General features: G+C 30.9%; 2 protein-coding genes across 2 annotated transcripts; one reads left to right on the top strand and one right to left on the bottom strand.

The window, feature by feature from the left end:
• Positions 1-842: 842 nt before the first annotated feature.
• LOC105770017 (auxin-responsive protein IAA27) lies at positions 843-3,333 on the bottom strand. The gene is made up of 5 exons (XM_012591048.2): positions 2,633-3,333; positions 2,064-2,278; positions 1,503-1,632; positions 1,234-1,295; positions 843-1,104 (listed from the first exon to the last, which is right to left on the bottom strand). Exons 1-5 carry the CDS (start codon positions 3,184-3,186, stop codon positions 1,067-1,069), a joined length of 999 nt encoding a protein of 332 aa, XP_012446502.1. The 5' UTR covers positions 3,187-3,333; the 3' UTR covers positions 843-1,066.
• A 14,615-nt stretch (positions 3,334-17,948) lies between these two features.
• On the top strand, positions 17,949-21,411 carry LOC105770446 (transcription factor bHLH68). The gene is made up of 7 exons (XM_012591651.2): positions 17,949-18,546; positions 18,942-19,272; positions 19,422-19,502; positions 19,702-19,767; positions 20,110-20,175; positions 20,387-20,443; positions 21,062-21,411. Exons 1-7 carry the CDS (start codon positions 18,284-18,286, stop codon positions 21,188-21,190), a joined length of 993 nt encoding a protein of 330 aa, XP_012447105.1. The 5' UTR covers positions 17,949-18,283; the 3' UTR covers positions 21,191-21,411.
• The last annotated feature ends 3,655 nt before the right edge of the window (positions 21,412-25,066 follow it).

The following is a 25,066-nucleotide window of genomic DNA, read 5'->3' as shown; positions in this document are numbered from 1 at the left end:
AAAAGTCTATTTACTTTTTCACCTCTTTTAGGTTTTTAAATTTACATTTTAATCGAATCATCCCAAAATGAATGGAAATGTTGATGACATGTATGACACATCAGCATTTAATTAAATTTTAAATTTTATAAAATTATAAAACTATTTTTAAAAATTAAAATTATCTAAAAGCATATAAAATAATTTTTAAATTTTAATTATTAAAAATTAAAAATTTCTTATATACTTACGTGGCAATCCACATGTATGCCACGTTAGTAAAATTAACAAACGTCGATTTTTCCCTCCATGATTTGACAAAATGTAAATTTAAGAGCTAAAAGAGAAAAAATTAAATAAAGGGCTAAAATAACTTTCTTTTTTAAAGTTGAGGGCCAAAAAAATCATTATGCCCAATCTTAAAACTGAAAAATGAAAAGAATAAAATAGAACACCCATGCTTCGAACTGAACATTTTTGCGGAAATCCGTCCAATAGACATAATTCATTGATGTGGTAAAGTAGAATGAAACCAATGGCTGGCTAATCCATAAAAGAAAAATGATGACAGACACTGGTTTATTTGTTGTAATCACAATGCAAAAGATTGAATTGATGGGATTAACGATTAAGTTAAAGTGGGGCTTTTATTATTATTAACTTTTTCTCTCACAGAAAGCACTCCTCACTTACGTTTGGTGACCCAAGCTTTAGATTCAACGCAACTAATGGATGCCTTTTGCTTTGCCTTTTCTATTCCTTTGTCTGAGTGATTAGAATGTAGGACTGTAGGAATCGAGGCAGGCGTGCTCTTCTTTTTCAAATAAAAGGAGAAACAGATTGGCAAATTGACAATCAATCCATTTACACAGCACCCCAAAAGTACACAATTTGATTAAAACAAAAGAAAGGTAAACCAGACAACCTTAAATAATTGGATATGTCTTCAATGCCATAATTTGCCTAATACAATCTCTTTTTTCTCTTACTTCAACTAAATACATCAAACTGTAATATCTGAAAGCACACACATATGTATATAAAGTTGTTGAGTAAAGTTTCCTGTGTTTTTTCCAGGTCTTTTGCATTAGTTCTGGTTCTTGCATTTCTCCATGGCTCTTGGAGCTGTAAGCAATCAAAATGGACTCCCTCAATATTGTAAACCATAAATGCAAACAAAATCTAATTCTAATCCATGATTAAGGAAAAGAAGGCTAAACTGTGGTATATTTTGTTTTAATCAGTACGGAATACCTAGTCCGATTGCCTCTGAACCTTTCATTATCCGTAGCCTCCTACACGAATCGGTGAACATCCTGAGTAACAAAGATGATAAGGTCAGGGAATCCATCACATAAAGAATAAACGTAGGCCAATATGGCTGTATTTTAAGTGATCTGATACATTGCAATGCCAAGTCACATTATAATGCAACATGTTAGCATAAAAACCACATCCCAGCAAGAATTATTCAAGATTATGAAAAGACTCGAAAGCGCTTATCTAGGCGGAGAAGGACTTACTCCCATGGAACATCACCAACAAGCATCCAATCACCATCCTTGTCTTCATATGTCAGCACATACTCAGATCCGTGGAGAAGATCCATCAAACGACTCTCACTGAGACCATCACCGTTGGAACCGCACTGCCCTGAATCACAGTCATCCATTCACACACATTAAATCAACATACACTTCACCTAAAAATCATAGGATGCTAAGCGTTCTGAAAACAAAATCAGTTCATCCTCTGCTAAAGAGTGTTCTTAATCCATGCCTATTTTGCACGTGAATCTTGTTATATATATGTCCAAATTAGTATTTGTATCATGAAAGTTCCATTGTATGCATACAACAGATATCAGATAATAAGATAAAATCATCTCTTTAAAAGAGCAAGAAAATCCAGCTCTTTGGAAATTAAGAAAAGGACAAAACTTACCCCATTTTTTTTTTTCAAAAAAGTAATCTCAACACATTTATCACAATAAAGTTGCAATTTTGTATGGTATTTATGATTATTAGTAAATTATTTTTTCCCTTACTAAAGTAGAAGTATGTATGTGTGAGGGATTGTTATACCGATAGTAAAGCAGCTGAACATCTTCTCCAAAGCTGATGAGAATTCCCTATAGTTATTGTAGGTCTTGAGGTCAACCTTCCTCAAGTATGGTGCTCCATCCATGCTCACCTTTACATACAGACAACCAGCAGCTTCATCACTGTTCTTTGCCAAATTAGAGGCCATGCTGTTCTTCCTGAATGATCTGATTGGTGGCCATCCTACCACCTGTGCCCTGTTACAGAAATAAAAAAGAACTTCTCAATAATTGATGTAAAATTATATACTAACTAGCTGTTATTTAAAAGAAAAAAAGACCAAAGAGATCGAAATTCCCAACAATTCACAAATAAACAAAGAGAGAGACTGTGGTGAACAGCACACTAAGAACTGGAAAAGGAAAAGCCTAACTAAATTTCCATTTTGCAAGAATGTTTTGAAGCAAACAAAACTTAATCACAGTAGAATGAGTTGTATAACTGATATCTCCATGGCCAACAAGTTTCTTCTCCTTCAACGATTCAGAAGAAGAAACCAAAAGATTTAAAAAAAGAAAAGAAAAGTAAACAGGTTTGAAAATAAAACGTACTTTGCAGCTGGGGCACTAGCATGTTCATTTACAGGAGGAACAAGATTCTTCTTATCTTGAACCGGTTTTGGAGACTGGGGAACACCAACAACCTCTTTCATGACAGGCACAGACGTCCTTACCTGTTGGGGATTGGTTTTACTATCCAAACCACCTCTAGGAGAGGCCAAGACAGCACCTTTACCCAACTCTACATCAGATTTACCATTTATAGCGAAAACCCATTTCCCATTAGACCCATCAATGGCATCTGAGAAACCCCTTTTAGCTCCAGACACCAAGTTCTTCAAAGGGCTACCAACAAAACCGTTGCTTTTATCATTAGTCTCCAAATCTTTGCCAAAAAGAGACAGCTTTCTCTCAGGTGACTCAGAACCTGGTAAGCCAAGCCTCAGCTCAGTTTCTTTGAGATTCAGGGAAGGATTGTTGGTGGTTTTGTCTTCAATATTGGAGGGAATTGAAGAGGAAGAAGAAGAAGATATCTTCTCAGAGCTTCTTTCCATTGAAGAAGTCTCTGCTAAACCTATGTAATCATGTTCCAAAGGTGTAGACATCAAAGTATGAAACACTTAAGAACTTACTCCTTATCTTTAAATAGTTACAAGAAGCAAAATGAAGAACACAATAGCTAATGTGAGAAGAGAGAGAAGCAGTGGCAATGGGGGAGGGAGAGCTGGTTTTTGATGAAACATAAAAAAGAAGCTTCTTTTCTTTGGCCTTTCTATACCTGCTTAGTTAGCCTCAGGATTACCCGGCAATTTGTGAATATTTACTTTATTTTCGTGTATTTTAGTCTAAATTTAGTTATTTAGATTACTTTATATTTTACTGTATTTTGTTCATATCAGTTGAGTAACGTGCATAAGGGAAAATAACGCATGAAATACATAAGATACAGTCACGTCACATTATCTATAATTTCTTTAATAATTTAATATTAAATCGATATTTTATTTTTTAAAAATATGAAATTTAAATGAAAATTTTAAAATTCAAAATAAAACTACTTGATAAAACATTAAATTATTAGAAAATAATAATATCCTATCTTATACAATCATTTATGTATCGGTAATATTACATGGATAAAGATAAAAGACACCTTCCAAATATAAACGTTTACATGAAGGAAAAAAACAATGTAAAGCTTAGCCTTTTACCTCTAAAATACCTTACAAGTTTTACATATTGTGAACCTAAATTTATATTTTTATCAGATCACCTCAAAATAAATGAAAAATTAACATTTGCTAACTACGTGAATGACACGCCTACATTTAATTAAATTTAAAAATACATTTTATATATTTTTAATAATTTTAATGATTATTAATTTTTAAAGATAAATTTAAAATTTTTAAATTTTAATTAAATGTTGATGTGTCATCCAAGTGACAATCCGCGTGTATGTCACGTCAATTTAGGTGATTTGACAAAAAAAGAATATATAGCGAAAAATTAAATAAATGATTAAATAACCTTTTTTAAAAAAATTAAAAGATCAAATAAATCATTATCCCTTAAAAAAATCACATGAAAAACAAAAATACTTATAGCTTGCATTCAACAAACTAATCTCTGTATTATTGACCTAAGACATGGTCTTATTTGGAAATGTCTGAAAAAGATGAAAGTTGAAACAAAATAATTTATATACAGTAAAAGCAAAAGTGAATGAAGGCGAAAGGGATGGCACGAGAAATGTCATAAGAAGTGAGCGTCGTTTTAAGGCTTAAGCCCTCACAAAATAATATTCATTTTATTTTATTTTGCAGAGCATTGCATGCACCACTCTACATCATCGTGCCATCAACCAAAAACCAAAACTCTTCTTTTATATAATGGAGCTTACATCTTTTCTTTTACTGGATTTTGTTCTCTGCATTTTTCTGTCTTTACGAAGACTATATAAAGTCGATGCAAACGAACAAAAATAAAGTCTTGAAATTTGAGACATATTTTGTTGGAAAGTTGTCACGTAACAATCAACATGCAATAGTTTTAGGCAATTCGAGATCTTAAGAAGGACCATTTGCCAAATATGTGGATTTATTAGTGATATCAATGTGTGGGGAAAAGAAAACAAACAAAACCTTCCGATATGGGTTTTTTTTTAACCTAAATAACTAACATTATTAGAAAGAAATAATTACAAAATCCGAATATATATTATAAAGTAGACATGAAATATATATATATAAAAAAAATGCCCAAACACAAAAGTATGGAGATATGAAAAAGGTAAATATCTAAAAAAAGAAGGAAAAGAACAGTTGTCTTTTGCTGGAAACCCTTGGTTTAATTACTGATTACTGCAGTCAAAGTGTCGGGGTGAATCTTTTTCTTACCACGCCCGTATCTGCTGATAATAATTGTGTAAATCCCTAAGAAACAGTCATTACCACGCGTGCACCATGATCCGGCGCTCTATAACGGCTGAAACATATGAACGCAAGAGATATTTCCACGTCACCGTATGGTATAGTTGTCCAAACATAATGGCGCTTAGTTGTTGGGGTTGACGGGGGTAAACTGTAATGATTGAGTCATTGACTCCTTGACCGCCGTCCTAATCCATCTTTTTACCCCCACCATCTCCAAATTAAATTAAAATATTTTATTATCATCTTATAAGAACATATGTGTGATAATATACTGATTCAATTTTTAAACTTCACTGGTGATGTGATAATCTCTTTTTTTGACATACAAATTCCTAATCATTAATTGTTCTGTTATTAACATTATGTTTTTATTCATATATCTATTTAGGAAAAAAGTTTAATCACTATGTAGGGTGAGGACCATACAATTGTATTTATGGGACTACTTGATGAGGAAAATTCCTACGAGTTTTACAACAAAAAGTGCAAACATTTTCCTTCACTTTTATTTATTTATTTATTTGCCCAAACATTCCTTCACTTTTATATGATAATTACCAATAAATACCTTCTTTTATTCTGTCCATCTCAATTACAAAAATTAATCTTTCAAAAAATAATGTAGGTCTTGCAAAATAAAAATAAAAATAACTACTATCTATAATCCTTATTTAAATTTTTATTAAAACGTGTCTAAAAACATTTTCTAGTCAATATTTTTAATAAGACAATATTATATTTTTCATTATATTCTATTCAACTTTAAAGCTTATGTCATGGATTGAATTCCAACCTTATTAAGAGTTAATTAAAATAAATTATATTTTTAACACATTAAAAAGAAGTCCTCCTCCCACAAATTTTTTCGCATTTTTTATTCTTCTTGTCTACAAAAATGAATCAAATTTAAACATAAAATTTTAAAGGTAACAAATTTTTGTAAAATTAGGATATGCCACCTATTTAATTTCAACTTCTTAAGCCCCCACACAAAATGTAATAATTGGTTGTGTTTTGAAGGGGAGGCTGAGTGCGTTGCATCACTGTGAAAAAGAAAGCCGCCCACTAAGAGCTGCCATTTGGTAAGTAGGTCCAATCGGCAATGTTTTATTTTATCTTTCTTATTTAGTTGTAAAGATGGCATGCTTCCTCAATACTATAATTCTCTGTCGATTTGAATACTATAATCTGCAAAGATTTCATAATCTCCACGTACGAGATCCTGTCTAATGCATTCGAAAAAAATCTTTCAAGATTTTCAATAATAAAATTAAGAAAAAACTATTTTTCCTATCAATCAAAGTCAAACCAACAGTTGTAGGTTAAAACTAAGAATTTAACCGTTTTTATTATTATATTTTTATATCGTTTTATAATTTATGTTCGAGATCTTTGATTGCTCCTCTCAATAAAATTTTCTCTAAATTTTAAATTTAGATCTTCCTAAGAGTAAATAAATTTATTTTAATGATTTGATAGCTATTAATAAAATTTAGCTTAACAAATCAAATTTTAAATAAATTATATTATTCTTATTTTTGTTTGATTAGATTAGTTGAATTTTCAGATTTTATTAAGCGATCCTTTTCCAACACGAGTGCTATCCTTTAGAAGACTTGGCCATCATCGACATGAGTGAGATTTAACGTTTTCAAATTCTTAATTAATTTATTTTTAATCCTAAGTATGTAAGTGTAAAAATACAGAAATTGTAACCACCATAGTAAGTGTTATCCTTCAGAGCACCATATAATGGTATGTTCTACTAATACTATATATATAATAATCAAATGTTATTTATAGCATACTAATTATTCATGTATTGTTTATGTGATCCAGCATATAAATATCTATATTCATGACGGAATACGATTATATACTCATCTACAATTAAGAAACATGGTCCCTGTATTATTTAAAATATCATAAAGCGGTTGACATTGATGGAGTTGTAATAGATTGGACCAAAGTTGTAATAGAGTGGTTAGAAGAATTAATATTTTCAAATATTTTAATAAAGAAGTCGATAATCTAGCTAAAATAGATGTTTGGACAGACAGAGTAATTGAATGAAAGTTTAATTATTAGGTAGTAATTACACAAATTGTAATTATACAATTACATGATTTATATTTTCAAAAGTATTTATTATTATAAAAAATTATTAGCACAATAAAAAATTCTAAACAAGTAATAAATTAAAATCAAATCATGATATGTATTATTTTAGTTCAAAAAGTAGTTGATAACACAATTGTTAATAAAATAAACATCATATGTAATTTAATCTAATTGCTCTAGTGTCCTATATTTGTTGAGTTATTCCCCTTAATATTTAACATAAGATCCGTTTCATCAAATGTTGATCCTTAATTAAGTTCATCGTCACGTGAATCTGTACCATTAAGATTATCAAGATTTTCTTTTCCATGTACTCTTTGAAGTATAGATCATCCCAAACCCACCTATGAATGAAGCTATAAAGTATGCAACATGCTCGTATAATCCAACTTTATCTTTTTTTACGTTATGCTAAAGTGATATTGTTAATATTGGAAATATTTCTTTAAAACAACAAAAATTCTCTCAAGTCTCAACTACGTTTCAAGAGTTTACAAGTCGTCTCTAGTGCTCGTGTCTAGCTCCATTTTTTCAAATGGTATCTTATCCCACAATATAATGCTAGAAAACATTTTATCCACATGGGCAGAGACACGGGCATGCGTCTCAACCGTGTGTGACACATGGCAAGGTGACACGGTCGTGTGTCCCTTGTATCTTAAATTTGCACATAATAGAATGCTTACATAGCCTAGCACACGGGCGTGTGACTTGGCTGTGTGTGACCCAAGTCAGTATACTCACACGGGTTGAAACACGGTCGTGTGACCCCTGCAGTGTTGGAAACTTTAAATATTTTCAAAAATTTTCTAAGTTTTCGACTTAGTCCCTATATGTTTCTAATGTGTAAATTTGAGCCTCGAGGGCTCGTTTAAGGGACAATATGTATGATTTTGATTAGTTTCAAATATGAATGCTAGATGAAATGAAATGCCTGATAATTAATTTGTAAACTTCGGTAATGCTCCGTAACCCTGTTTCGGCGACAGATTCGGGTTAGGGGCGTTACATTAATCCATCATCTTACAAATGGAAAGAGATGGGATTGCTTGGATTGACGCTCGCAATGATTTATTTATTGTGAAATTATGTTATTACTCTTTTAAATTATGGGTAAATTACATCACACTTGATTTAATTATGGGCTCGTGTTACAACAGAATGACGTGATAATTAAAAATTAGTATAATATTAAATTTAGTTCTTAAATTTTACATATTATATCAATTTACTCATAATTTTTAAAATTTACCATGCATGTGTAAGGAGGCTGATGTAGGCTTAACCACTCTATACTATGGTTCAGAATAAATGACAAAATACATCTCATAATAGACATCTTCTTTGTGTGTCCTGCAATGATAACCTGACAATAGATTCACCATGCCAACAGACACGAAACCTCTCTTATAAATACCTTTAGACACGAGGAAGAAGGGATCCATCCTCAAGCCTCCTTATTGCTTTCAGCATAACAACTTTAGCTCTTTGCTCACTTACCTCCTTCGGCTCTCTGCCAACCTTAGTGAACCGGTTTCCATTAGCACTATCACATCCTCATTCATACTTTGTTGATATCCAATATTAACAATAATTAATTTAAAAATACAAAAACTAAATTTAATGAAATCAAAATAAAAAAAAATCAACAATTTACTTGTAATACAAAAATAATAACGAAATTTAAGTATCGTATTAAACATCTTAAAATATCTAACATAAAGGTTATTTAATTATTAATTTAAAATAAAAAAATTAGCAACAATATTATATTTGCAAGCATAAAAAATAAAATTCGATCTCCAAAAATCACAGTCCAATTATAAAAAAGAAAAAAGAAGTTTTTATTTTTGAATAAAAAATTAATATCACTCGACGGTGTTTCTCTATTTATGTCGGAGTAGTCTTAAGTTGGTCAAAAAGACATAAAAGCTGAGGTAGCAGGCAAACTCTGGGATTGACCGATCTTCTTAATTTAATGCAATCTCAGATTAACTCTGAATGGCTCATGGAATGATAAAAAAAAGAGGCAAAAATATATTGGAGTGAATTAAATGCTGTCCAAAAATGAAGTATAAATATTAAATATATTTTTGAATAATTAAACTCGGTAGAGGCACATGCTCTTCCGTCTGTTTGCTAAAAAAACCAGATCATCATGCATAAATATTAAAAAAAGAATATACAGAAAAGGGGATAGTAGTGGAAATTTAATTGCAGGAATATTTTAAAATTTCACAAAAAGAAAAAAATCTTCTTGTCAATTGATCATAGCATAAACAGTGGCAGGAATGATGGCAACAGCAACATTTTACCCCTTTTGGTTCATGCATTTTTCTTCTTTTGCTTACATACCTTGATAGGTGATATAATTAGAGCTCATCATATAATCTTGCCTTCTGTATTTGTTTATGTTTATGGATTAAATACCCTAAATATTATCATGACCAAATAAATTAAAACTCAAAAGAATATGCATGAAGCTCAAACTAGTTATTCCACTTACGAAGACCTGATAATAGTACCTCTCAAGGGATGAGGCATACAATAACAAACGGACTGCATGTACATCCTACTAAAAACCACATCATTAATAAGTTATTAAACCTCAGTTTTTACGAGTTTTCAATCATCCTTAACATAAATTAAATATTCTTTTTAACTCATCTTTGATAAGTAGCAGTTTTAAAACTTGTGACTAACATCTACTTCTTAATGAGCCTATAGAACGTGGAGATTTAATCACTGGACTCGTTCTAGTAGTTATATTGGGAAACAAATATATATATATATATATATAATACATTTATTAAAATATGTTTTATCAATCATATATGAATGTATCATGTTGCATTTATTCTACATTTTCTTGTGTATATTTCATAAAAACAGCATGATCAACGAAAAATGATTAATTGGTCAACTGAAAATAAGTCATTTTTCTATAAATTAATTTACCCTTTTATAGAATGCAAGTTATTTTTTTTTTTGGAAAAGAGCTCATTTAAAAAAATTAACTTGAATCAAACCTAATATTATTATATTAATAATATCTTTTTATTTTTAATATGTTAAAATATAATATTAAATATTACAATTTTCAATATTATAAAATATACATATTTAATGTTTATTTTAATAATATAACAAATTATTAATATGTTTTATTATCTTAATAAATTATTTAATATTATAACTTTCGTTTTAATAATAAATTTTAAAACAATAATTTTATATTTTAAAAATATTTTTAAAATAATGTTGAAAAATATTTATATTAATATTTTAATAAAATACATATTACTAATAATAAATATTTTATAGTATAACATATCATCATGCTTAGCTTTATTTATCCCTTCAACTCTAATATGTCAACATCCACTCTCATGTATGTAATATATTTAATTCAAATTAAGTTTTAATAAGAAATGATTTATTATTAAGTTTCCATATGATATTATCTTTTATAAAATAAATTTCGATTGTAGAAAATGATTTCAAGGAAATTTAGTGAAGAAAGAAAATACACAAAATCATTAAAAACACCAAAAAAAGAAATCAAAATTTTGAAAAATTCAATCTATTTTTCGATCATTTTCCGGAAGCTATTTTAAATAAAAAGAATGGCAACTTTAATGAATTTAGTGGGTTTAAAGTGATAAATCTGAAAACAAAAGAATATATACTCTTGAGGCCTCACCATTGTTGGTTGGAGATATGATGAAGAAATTTTGGAGATTGTCCTTATTATCAAAATTAACCAGTTGCTGGTCTTAATCCATGGATGCTCAACTTTTAATTTCCAGGGATCAAAAAATAATTGCGGCATTCTTTTTATGAATGTAAATTGAAAAAAGTAGGTTGCCCCATAGTGTTCTTTAGTTTCTTTTACCGAATTGTTTCTTTCAATGAACAGAGAAAATTCAGTTTGTTTTTCCAAGCATATGGAATTCATTTTAAGTACCTCTATTATCTTGTTTTTTCTTCAAAAATGCTTTCTCACCCTAAAAAAAAGCTAAATGTTTGCTTACACATTCATCACTCAAGTTTCACTTTAAAACAACAAACAGTAACTCCATTAGAAGAAAAAAAAAATTTATATTCTGGAATTTCCTTTTACTGATTGCAGCCCATGAATATGGTGGTGGTTCTAAAATGACTGGTCAAAATTTTTTGTCAATTAAAACAGTAATGTGGACGACGACCGAGTCAAAATCAACCCAAACTAACGCGCTATAATTAAACAGTATGAATTAGAGACCAAGTGCAGCTCTAAGCATTGTAAATAAACCCGGGAGAGTTGGTTCATACAATCATCCATGATAACAAGACATTTACGATTGGTTATCATGTTGGAAAAGAAAAGTGGATGAAAACACAAAGGGCCACATCTTTACCAAACAAGAAACAGGAAAAAATTTTGGTTTTTCAAACAGACGTGCATTTCCTTCGTTGAGCCTACAAGATTGATTATATTACATGTGCTCTTCATTTTCCATAATCACTGCAGCTATGGATAGAACTGAATTATTGGTGAGGACCTAGCTGTTTATACACATATATATAAACCATTCAATTAAGGGTGCAAGTGTCTTAACTCAGTAGCAAACACCTCATCGATAACGATATAAGGGTAGGGTCCTAGGAAGTGACTAGCAGGAAATGTAAGATGTTTAAGTATTTCTACCATAATTCAACAAAAATAAATCAACAGGGAGGGACAAAAGCTCTATATTCATGACCCTGTCCTGGACCATGAATTTTTCTTTCTTTCTTTCTTTTTTTTTTGGGGGGGGGGGTGTTTATGAAGCAACACTAACTAGATTAAGAGAAGGGAACTTTCATGAAGAGGAAAAAAAAAACGTAATTAAATTGCTGTTAAATGAAAGCTAAGCAAAATGGCATTTCATAAAACATAAGTGACAGTTTGGATCTAACATGTTTACTCATTAATTTTCAAAGATAATGATGTGAACCTAATTACACTGCATGACAGAAACAAATATACATGGAATTTTTCATAAGAGAAAAGGTTTCAAAATTTTAGATTTTTGACTAATATCTGCTACACAAGCAGCCAATTAAATGGAAAAAGAAGGGAAAAGGATTTGCAATGTCTTAAGTTTCATATTAAAACGGCACCGGTGAGGGGTAGCTATCAGGAATTATTATAGGAAATTAAAAACATGGATCTGTCATGCATTAAAATCTGGGAATATTTTTTGCAGATGGATTGGACCAATCGTATGAAAATGTAACAGAAAGGGTTTGGGAATTGATCATCAACATATTCTGCTTAACCCATGTTGATAACACTTTGACCATTTGATATGGCAAAATCAATCAAATATTATATGACAAAAACCAAACAACGAAACCCATGCAAGGAATATTGAGGAAAGTGGTTAAAAGTTTTAAATGAGATATTGTGTTTATTCCCTTTGGGTTCTTAAAACTATGATAACGATGGAAACCTAATCTCAGTTGCACACTGAAAATGGAAGCTCTGGAATCTACATTTTATACATGCACACATATATGTACTACAGCCAAAATAAACCACATATACGGATTGCATTATCGGATAGTGTCAACTTCCAAATAAATTAGTTTTTAGGTGTGTAATAATTATAGCATGAGAACCCCATGTAAATCTAACATCCGCAGAATGTAATAACCGGCAAATTGGGTATGGAAAAACAAAACCAAAATATGGCTGATATTTCTTCTTCTCTGCTCCTATTCCATCCCTGTTTCTCTTTGCTGTAACATGTTTGTGGTGAGTAAGTAGCGTGTGGGATAAAGTTGGAAGAGAATAGTGACAAAAGCACCTACCTCTACATTATTTGGGTATTGAATAAATCTTTTATGAGAGAATCTAACCTTAAAATTGGGTTAGATATGGAATACCCAAATCCCACCAATTCATTTTCCCCAATATGACATGGCTTTGGCTGTTTTTCTTTGTCTCTTCTGCTACCGACCTCATCAACAAATGGTGGAATGCGATAACTCAAAATGATCTTTCATGGACGGAATTTTCCATCACATATCGATTACTCGTCAATATGGTAGAATTGATAATCTTGGAATTGAAAATATAAAACACAACACCAGCAATTATTCAACTTACTGAAAATTTATACAAAACAAAACACAAATGCACGAATACAATGTTAATGTTTGGGGTGTTGGGGGAGTAGCAGGACAAGTTGACTGTTACAAGAAAAAGAGCCTAGAATTTCATAGTTGCAGAACAGACAGGCCTACAAGGTCTGGACTAATCAGTTTATGGTTCTTATTAGACCTAAACCCCATCCCTGAAATAGACTGAAATGCTAGCAAGTAAGTGCGGGAAAGAGTAAAAACATATAATGATAAGGTGCTGGGGGGCCGGCCAGTTTTTCTTTCACTACAAACAAGGAATGAGGTGCTCTCAGAGAAACTTGTTATGTTTGGTGAGGAGTAAAAATTAATGAGCTGCTGATTTTGTCTTCTTGCACCACAATCATGTTTGGGTATAAATGGGGAATGGCCTGTAGCCAAATATAACCCTCAATCTTTGGTGTAGAGAAACCAATAATTTGTAATCTTCATTTGTGTTTTGGGTCATCTTATTCCATGTATCATTATTATATTTACGTCGGTATACCTCGTATATAAATTTTAATTTCTTAATAATTCATATTAAATAAATCTTTTATCTTCAAAATAAAATTATATGTATCTTTATATTCACTTCTTATCCTTTTGTGTTAAAATTTATTTAATCAGCCCCCAAAAAACCTTTAGGTAAGTTGATAAAAAGTTAAATTAAGCTCTTAAAAAACTTATATGGAATCATAAATGTCAACAAATATAAAAATTATAAAAAAATCACATCAGATACACATTCGAATTCAAATAAATTTAAACAATTATTTATCCAAATTTATTTTAGACATGATTCAAAATATTATAAAAATATTACAAAATATAAATAATTATTAAAAATCATAAAACCATACAAATTTATAAATGTCATCTAGATTGTAAGTCTTATTTCTTCTTCTTATAGAATTTCTAAAACCTACTATAAATAATACAAAACTCATATTATTTGAACATTTTACCAGATCAATATGTCATATGTCGGTTTCTACCAATAATAATTTTATTAATAAAACACCCTAATTAGTTGTTTTTTTAATTATTGAAAGTTTAATAGTGTCAACCTTCTTCTTTTTTAACGTTCAATAAAAATTTAAGGATCTTTTAACTTGTTTAATTCTACAACTAAAATCATTTTATAATTGTGTAGAAACTTTATCATTTTCAATTATTTTCTATTTTTATAGTTTTGTAGTTTAATATGTTTTTTTATAAATACAATATGTTAGGTCATTATATATGATTACATAAATAAAAAATAACAAAATTTGAACTTATAAATAAACTATAAAAATATAACATTTACTGAAACAATTAAATGTTTTACAATTTGTAAAATGCAATGTTTTAACTTCATTAGGCACAATATTCAATTTATCCATCCATATAAGCTCCTGAATATTTAATTTATGATCCACTATATTATTTGAAATAAAAATGACACGTGACATCTTACAATACGGCCACATGTTTTAGTATGTCAAAATTAACAGTATTACATAGATAAACAATATAAAAGTACAACTATCAAAATAGATGTACTACATTAGAAGATTTGATAAAATTCAAGTACCAAATATGATATTATTCCATTAAATTGAATTTCAGTAAATTTTTATATAACTATGGCTTTCAACTTCAAACTATAAAATTATGGTAATTTATAGAGATATGTGCATGTGGCAAGCAGTGAATTATGACACATAAGTAAAATTTTATTTTTTATTTTAAAATCTATCTATAGTATATATATAATTATATATAGATTATTGTAATGTTGAAAAATACACTCAAAATTAAAACTCAACCTAATTGAAATGTTGTAGCTATTCGGAAGGCTAAGAGGCCCATTTTGTTTCAGGATTTAACGAGGCCCGTTTAGGCTCACATTTTCTGCCAATTATTTAAAAACCAGCCCTTTAACCAGTTCTTCTTCATTACAATATTTTCATTTATTGAAAATAGTTTTTAAAAAGTGTTTGGATAATTTTGTGCAAAATAATTTTTTTGTTTGACAATTTTTTCCAAATTAAAAAAAAAATATTTTCAATAAAACAAATACAGTATAAAACGCTCATTATGTTCTTACAATATTGATTTTTAAATTAAAAAAAAACACGACATATATGGTGGAGTGGTACCCTAAAATGGATATAAATTTATATATATATGAAGGATTTTAAGTTTTAACATTCAAAATATGTGTGAACTGAGTAGGCGGGGCCCTTGTAGCTGTCCTAGCGAGTCACCTGGTAAAAGGCATGGGCATGGAACAAAAGAGTGAGGCTCACAAGCTTAATAGGGCCCTGATTTGATTGGCAAAGCTGTGGGGTCAACCCAACCCTTGCGGCCATCAATGTGTTTCGCATTTTCTTTTTGTTGGTTTAAACTTTTACATCTTTTTTCCGTAAGTTCCATTATAAAGAACAAAAAGTTTTTGTTGCTGAATTCTACATTTTTACTCTTAAAATGGTTTTTTTATAAATAAGCCTAATTGATAATTGAACAAAACGCTACTTTCGCAAATTACCAATTGGACCAACCTATTTGGGCAATAAAGGGGTAGGTATCCACGCCACACACGATCGGATGCTTGAGTTCCGGTCCCTGAAATCTAACTTTACTTGAATTGGACTTTTAATCTGACATTTTAAAATTTCACTTCACTTTATTTAATAAAGCAGAATTCAAAATAAAAATTTCAAACCCCTAAGATCAAATCTATCGTCTAAATCAGAACCTGTATGTCTGATTCAGTAACGAACAGCTATAATTTTGCCTGTCTTTATTCAACAAAGTTTAGAGTTTAGACTCTTTAAGTCACAATTCAAACCCAGCATAGTTCTGAAAATGACAATTCCATCATTTCATTAAAAATATCTCTAACAGCTAAAGCAACACGGTCCATAGTTTTAATAGAAACCCACCAATCCCCTTTATTATTTCCAGTATAAAAGTTGAAGAAGACATTGATATTGTTATTTTAAGCCCACGTTCCCATTCCATAAAGTAGTTTGTAATCTTATTTTACGAGTGAAATTGAGAATCTAGCATTAAAGAATTGGTAAGTGATTGTACGGCACTAAAATTAGGAACAACATTGGAAAGTGAAACACTGGGGGTTAAAAAACAGCAGTGGTTAATTATGGTCAACCACTGGTTGATTTCGTTGATAGCAAGCTTACATGACTGAAAAGTGAAAACTGGGAGCCCCCCAACTGTCTCAATATATGTATATATAGCAATATTTCACAGAGGACATTTGAGGTTAGTGTTGTTCAAAATTCGATATGCTAAAAATAGAGCAAGTAAATTAGGTTTAAGAAGCGTATTTTTTTAGAATAATTTGGTTTTCAAATGGTAGGCTTCATGGATGTTGGATCAGTCCTAAAACCTATGTATTGTACAGTTTAAAGCATTGCATGTGTTGTCTTTATTAAAAAAAATAAAAGATTCTCAATTTCCTATACATTACTTATTACACACATTCTTTCACCATACCATAGATAGGAATTGACCTTCTTGTCTATATTGATTATAATAAAAAACGAGTTTACCCCAAGTGCGCCTATCTGTATATACGTATTCATGGTAAACTTATTTTCGTCTATGTTCATTATTTCATCACAAAACATTCTATTCAAAGATACAATTTAAGGGCGTTTTGACCTCTTTAAATAAAATGTAATTCAATTTGAATTATAAATTAATATATTCACACCATAAAAAATTATTTAATCCCTTAAAAATAAGAAATTATAAATTATATTTTGATTTATCAAGAGCTTATAATTCAATTCTGATTTTCCTAAAAGTTTCTAAAATTTGTCGGTTATTTTATTGATCCAAATTTTAGATATTACTTCAAATATTATACGTTAACATTCAAGTCCTTTTGTCTTGATTTAAATGGAACAATAGTTAAAATTCTTATCGACACTCATTTGGCACAATTTAAACTTTACCTCCATTCCCTACCTTAATATTGTAGAAAAAGCATTCCGAGTTTTTTTTTTTTAAATATATCTTATATAGTGGACACTTGTCCATATTCCATATAGCTCCTAGAAATTTATGGTAATCATCCGTTAGGCTGAAAATTTGTTGATGAAATTGATACAGAATAAGTATCTCTCTCTCTATAAAAATTTATATATGTATATCCATGTGCATACGAAAGAGGAAGCAAGCAGCCCCTGATAAAAAAATCCCAAACAATAAAATAAGAGAAAGGCATTTTGATACCAATAGTAGATCAATTATTAGAATTTATGGGTTTAGGGTTGATACTACTGACTAAGTATTAGTTTTGCTTTTGTGAGTGGAATGATTACACAATAATAGAAAAAAGTATGATACAATCACTAAACATCGATTAATTGTCATTCAAATAATAAACAAATATATAAGTAATGCATTACTATCTAAAATTCAATAAACTGATGTATTAAATACAAAATTTAATTAAATAAATTTTAAGTAATACTTATTACTGGATGACATTAAGAAAAGCATCATATATACACCTTAACCTACAAAGACCCCCCACAAAAACAAAATTCCCCAGGTAACACTCCAAATAAAAAAAAAAAGTGGTAGTGGGAAATAGTTTAAGGCTTTGAGGACTGAAAATACTGGCCACCAGCTTTTCTGCCCCACTCTATAATAAAGCAAAAAGCTTAGCAAAGCCAAAGAATATAAAAGAAGAAAGGGAAAGGGAAGGGAGGAAACAAATGGAAATCACAGAAACCCCATCCTTGATATCAAAATTTCTTTCAATGCCATAGACTCACCTTTTTTTCTGAGAAGCCAAACAGGGAAGGAAGATGGTTCTTTATATAAATGAGTTTAGCAAAGCAAGTGGCCTGTTTGGTTTGAGTGCATCAACAAAAGGAAACTTTGGAAAGTGATCATAGAGAAAGTAAAAAGAGAAAAAAAGTATTGTTGGTTGTGGGGGTGAGCTTCTTTTTAATTTGAAGGATCAAAGAGGCATATGAAAATTGGAGTAGCCAGCTCATCATCATCATCAACAACAACAACAACAGTGCGATTAAGCAAACAAATGATGGCAGCTGGAAACCCTAGCATGGTTCCACCTTCGCAACAGCATTCTTCTAATCTGTTAACTCCAATAACCCCATCTCTCTTTCCCCCTCAGTATGTTCTTGGAACTTCTACTTCTCTTCTTCCTACTTCTTTGCCTGATCATCATTATCAAGAGCTTCCACCACTACAGTCATGGAGCCAACTACTCCTGTGAGCTCTCTCCACTTCGTCTCTACTTTTTTTTTTTTTTTCATGTTACTCTTACTGCTACAGCTTTGCTCTCTCTTTAATCTAATTTCATGGGCTTCTTGATCCATAATCGTACTTCTTTGGTCTCTTAGTTTACAGTTATCTTTTGCCTTTACCTTTAAAAAAAAAAAAGCTTTCTCAAACTATATCAACTTCTGGTTTTCACGACAGTTATTCCTTTTTACCTTATTAATGCTGTTTACAAATTGAATCTCTCCCTCTTGCAATTCTCTGATATATCCGCGAATATTTTTCTTTATTTTGCTTGTGTTTGGTTACCTTAGGTAATAAGATAGCTTTGTGTAGCACATATATAATCTAATGCAATTGATAAAGTAATGATTGTGGTTGGGTAGGGGAGGATTATCTGGTGAAGAAGAAAGGTTTGGACCAAGTCATTATCAGCCTAAAAAGTTGGAAATTTGGGAAAGCCAAATCCTAAACCCATCGCCAAGGGTTCCTTCGGTTGTTGACGTAAAGCAAGAGGGTACTCAAAATAGCAACATATTTGGTCATGGCAATGATGAATTTCAAGCATCAGCAGCTGCTTGGTCCCAAATCATGCCAGTTTCCCCTCCTAGATCTTGTATTACTAGCTTAAGTAGTAACATGATAGATTTGTCTTCCTACAAAGCGGCAGATCATGAAACAACTGTTAATCAACCTGGTTTAGATCATTCTTCTAAGGTAAGAAAGAGAAAAACAAAAAACTAAACAACCCTTCTGTTTTGCTGCCGTTGCTGCCTTGCATTTATTTGGCAGACAAAATTGCCTTCGTTTATTCTCTGGGTTTTCTCATTTCTTCTTTTTCTTCTTTTTTTGTCCTTTGGCAAAAGTGTAACAGCATAGTCGCAGGTGGGCGGTTCAAGAAGGCTAGGGTTCAGCCATCTTCAACTTCAAGCCAACCACCTCTAAAGGTAACACAGAATCTTTCTTTGTTTGCTATCTCACTTTCTCTTTATTGTCTAATTTCAAGCATGTCGTATTTCTTTTTCAGCTATTACTTGCTACCACATTATTAAAAGGTCAAAAACAGCAACATAAACAATTAACATTATTGAGTATTTGCTGAATTTTTTTTTCCCTGTATGTTTCTGCTAAATCTATCTTTTCCAGGTGAGAAAAGAGAAGCTAGGAGATAGAATAACAGCACTTCACCAGTTAGTTTCCCCATTTGGAAAGGTAAGAACTAAAAACGAAAAATTCCCTTAAACCTTCTTCTTCAATATAACCACAGAAACTGAACAAACGAGGAACAAGCTGGTACAGAATATTACACAAAAAACAGTACCTATTAATTTATAATAAAACCCATAAAGGAATTGCTTTGATTCCATTATCTATTTAAAATATGAATTTTGCGGTACTGCATTGATCATCAAAGTTGAATGGACTTTCCCCTTCAACTCCTTTCTTTATTATTATTATTATTATTTTGTATGTAGTGGCTTTATTCTCTTTTAACATTAAAGAAGGGTTTGAAAGATGATATGGGGGGGGGGGGATTGTGTGCTCTTTTTGCAGACTGACACTGCTTCTGTGTTGTTAGAAGTTATTGGGTATATCAGATTCCTTCAGGATCAAATTGAGGTGATGTTTCTTCCACACTCTTTTCTTTTTTAACACTTTCTGCCCTACTCCCAAGCTGCTCAGAAATAAGTGAGGGGTTAAAGCATGTAGTTTTTCAAGTTTCGATAATTCATGCTTTTTCTCTTAAAAACCTCATCTTTATTCTTTAGTCGTGGAAGTCATAAAAAAAAAAAAAACATTAATTCCTTTTTTCCCCCCACTTTAAACGCAGGCTCTTAGCTCCCCTTACTTGGGTACTGCATCTCCAGGCGTGACAAACCAACAATCTGTAAGTGTACCCATACCTATCCATGTATTCCTTTCCCAATGTCAATGCAACTATGGCAAGTGATAGTAAATACTTATATAAGTAGTTAGAGATAAATTAACTAGATACATTAGTAAAAGAATTTCAAAGATGATAAACAAATAAATCTTTAACATATTTGCCTATAACAATTAACAAATCTAACAAGTAAATAATAAATTGGTGGGTAAATTAGATTTTCCTGAGGTGAAAGGAAAGGTATGCTTTTATTGGATCAAACACCTAGCAAAAGCAAAGTAGGGGGATAGGTGGGTTTGTACATGTGTTTACTATTTTATTCATAAAAGGAAAGCATTGAAAGAACAAGGTTCCGGATATCATCTTTAAAACACTTTTTTAAGTGAATAAAAGTTATTCATAAGCATGATTTGGAAGTGCATTAAACTAGTATATAGAAAAGGAGTTGAAGATATATAGTAGTTCTAATTAATGCTTTTTCCTCCTTTCCCTTTCCCTTTTTCATTCCCATTTCTATATTGTTTTTTAAAAGTATTTATCATCACTAACATCATCATTGCCGCCATCATACTGTGTGTGTGTGTTTTTCTTTTGGTTTTGATAATTATATTTATATAACAGGAAAAACCAAAGAACTTGAGGAGTAGAGGGCTGTGCTTGGTTCCAGTATCTTTCACTCATCCAGTTGAAAGTGATTGTAATGGTGCTGATTACTGGGCACCGGCATTCGCAGGCGCCGGCAGCTTTTAAGGAGCTGGCGATAATCATTGAAGCTCTATTAGATGTGAATGGAATGGAATGATATAACATGATGAGCAGTCAATCTGCTGAAAATCTTAAAAAGGCTGATTGCTCTTCATGCTATGCTATTGCATTCGTTTCTAACGCCACCTGCTGAATGTGGCTTATTTAACTGATTTTCGACCCTATTTTTTCTATTAATAATTTAAGATACCTTGTATTTTAATTAATTTTCCTTTGAGCTACCACATATTGCTTCTCTCCTGTTCCGTCGTATTCATTTGCAAAGTTAAAAAGGGTGTTTAAACTACCTTGAGAAGGGAAAAAAAGCAATTGAACTAATCATCCTAGAAGCGTACACATATTTTGCGCATGCATGGAAGTGTATTAAAAATTCCTAATTTTCATAATCCGAAATCAAGAAAAAAAAAAGTTAGTATTAAGTACACTGCAATGTATTCTTTTTTTATTCCATAAACAAGCTTAAAAATTAGTTTTGTATCTTTTTTTTTAATATTTATTTTGATAATATTTTATTATATCTTATAGGACACTTGTCAACCTCTTGACTCTATTTGTAGAGTTTAAAACTCCACTGATAGTGTACCAAATATTATTAAATTCTTTTGATAAAACATAATCTCCCAAAAAAACTTTACACCAAATTTAATTTTATAGTATAATTTCTAGTATCCAAGGAAGAAAACAAAAATGAAAACTGGGCATACTATACCGTTATTTAGTTTAATTGTATTGGGGTCACTCAACAATCGAATTAATAAATCATGCTTTTACAAAGTAAATTATATAATTATGAGAATATTTTTTAGATATTTTAAATAAAACTCATACATAATGAGATTTGGATTTGACACCATAATGTTTAAACCTTCAACTTCAACATTTTTTTATAATTGGGAGAGAAATGAAATTTCTTGAACTCATACTCAAGTTCTCATACCTACAATATAATACACTTGCTATCAAATATTATTTAACTAAAACTCCATTTGATTCTTTACATATGCACACAATCAAACTTCTTGCATGTATGATGTATCCCTTCCTTTCTCAATCAAATAATAATTTGATATATCTTCTAAGTTCTAACCTCATTATGATCAGATGCTAACAGTATATATATATATATTCTTCTAAAATACTTGAATCATAATGGAGTCACGGTATCAAGGGCGGGTGGGAGTCTTGGACTCTGACCCCCTTATTAAATGGTATAATTGTAGTTTTAATGCCTCTCTAATATGGATAGTCCAATATACTAATTTTAACTCTCTCTTTTTACAATTTTCAACACAAAATATTTGACTTCGCCCCTAAATCTTTTTATTTTTATCTCAGCTCTCTTCATATAATTCTAGATTCATCCCTATGTGGTATAGTTATAATTGTAAGTAACATTTCTTGCACCGACTACAGTGAATATGTATTATCCTGAAAACGTTTTAGAAGAAAGCAATAAAATGTAGTTTGAAATATTCCCATAAGTAACATGGTGTTGTGAATGATGGTCTGGGAAGAAAGATGGGTTTGAGAAGGGAATTTCCTTTGAGTACTCAATTCAGTAAAGCAATATTGTTGCATATTTGTATGTTAGCCAATATTGCAGGTTTGGCATGGCATGGAGTTGATTGTAGTGGCAGACCACTCATGTGGCGAAGCTGACCCTAATCGCCAAAATGGACCCCATCACCCCCATGGCTTCCTCCTTCGGGGTCTTCATTTCTACACCACTTTTTTTGTTTAATTTACACTCATAAAACTCAATCAAGTGCTGAAGATGGGCCCACGCCCACGCCCACCCACTCCCCTTTTCTCCTCCACTGCCCTCCTCATCCTGACGTTATTTCTTGCATCACCACTAGCTATCTCCAAGTGTTTTTTTTTTTTTAATAGTAATTTTAGTTTTCTTTGGATTAGTTAGAAAATTAAAACTATGGTATAAGACAGTTTTATCTTTCTCCATGTATTTTTTTCATTTTGGGTAATTGATTATCATATTAAAGTCCTTAATTCCATGTTATAGTAATAATAGAGTACTCAGTTATTGTCCCAGCTATCTCCAAGCCCCTGTTAGACTTAGTTCACTCAACTGTATGAAATTTTCTCAATTTACTTTGTAAATTCTAAGAAAGTTGGATTCAATTTAGATTTTGTTCCACTATATATTTTCTTTTCCTGAATAAATGGATTTGGGCTAATTTTAAGCTCTCTAAATTTAAATCCAAAGAGAGTCAGCTTTCATCCTCAAGAATTATGTTTAACAATTTCTTTTGGCCATCATGTTTAACAAGTTTGAAATAAAAATCTTTATACTGAGAAATATTTATTATGAATATTAAAGGCAAAATTGCAATTAATAAATTATATTTACCTTCGTATTCAATAAAATAAAATATTAAATGCAAAATGCATTCCTAAAATAATTTTTAACTACTGCTTGTAGGCCTTAAGAAAACCCCCTTTATATTTATCATTCTTTTTCCATATGTATGACCTTTTTTCTTTAAAGAAAAAAAAGGTTGGAAACAAGTAGATGTTTTGGCCCAATGTGTTTAAAAATCATAGTCAAACATAAGGATGATCCAATGACCAGTAGCAGAAGCCCTAATATACAATAATCATAAACTTGGATCATAGTAAAATATAAGTAGTGGTAGGCCTTGTTTTGAAATTGCTACAACCATGACCAAATGGGGAAGAACATCCCAATTGTAATCAATCCCAAACACAAGGCTGAAATTGAGATGAAAATGTTGATGTGATATTAAATTATTGAAAATTAATATGAATGATGCAGTGTCACTATTTCGTACTATCTTTTTTCGTTGAAAATAAAATCTAATTTATGGACAGCTCTCATCTTTTACCTTCTATTAAATAAATGTTCAGTTTAATAGAATAAAAAAAATTAATATACTAAAATTAAATATATTTGAAACGAACCCAAAAATTAAATCACATAACTCTCTCGTCTAGAATTATTTATAGCTTATACTAATAAGATACACTTATATTTCATCTAATTTTCATAAAAGTTATACTTGGCTTGGATGGGTACATATAATTATTGCATTGTCAAATTCATTTGATATTTCAATAGTAGGTTGAATTGTACTTTTAAGGATAGATTATAGATTCGTAACGTTGAAACTGGATGCCCAAAACCTCAACTTGTCATAAACAGAAATGGTCCTGGAATGATTATCCTTCTTACAGCAGCTGGGCAGACGCAAACATACCCTTAACAGCTCGATATTTTGTCCATTCCCTGCTTTGAAATCTGGCAAATGGAGGCATGGTTTATCGTTTGTTTCCAATTTTGCTTTGACTAATGGAAAACCTTAGCTAAAACCCAACAAAAATCAAGGGTCCTACCTTCACCCAAAAATTGATTGGCACCAAGGGTCAATTATACGATGAGAAATATGTGGGTTCCTAGGCCAATTAAAGCTTCTTTTATTTTATTTCATATGATATAATTGGGTATCAAATCTCAAGCTATCATACAGATGAAAAATAATAAAGTTGTCTAGTTGGGTCTTATCCTTTCTTTTGGCTTTACATTTTGAGTTCAAAGTTTGCTTAAAAGACAGTCAATTAATTGAGCTTGTGATTGATCTTAATAATTAAGCAAATGCCGATGCTCATGTTCATTAGCTTGGATGTTCATGACCCAATTCCGCTTTGAAAATCCCATCCATTTTAACCCAAAAAAGACCGAGATAAAAAAATGGAAGTAGTTGAGCTGTCATGAAAGAGAGATAATAACGCCCAAAGTGTTGAAAGATTGTGGGGATGAGAAGTAACAATCACATACAAGATTGTGTCTGAATGTACTGGAAAGCAACCTGGGTGATGGATGAA

The sequence above is a fragment of the Gossypium raimondii genome, chromosome 5, assembly GCF_025698545.1.
Source record: "Gossypium raimondii isolate GPD5lz chromosome 5, ASM2569854v1, whole genome shotgun sequence".
NCBI classification, from domain to species: Eukaryota; Viridiplantae; Streptophyta; class Magnoliopsida; order Malvales; family Malvaceae; genus Gossypium; species Gossypium raimondii.
Note: the sequence above shows the minus strand (reverse complement) of the source record. Positions and strands in the feature narration are given on the sequence as shown.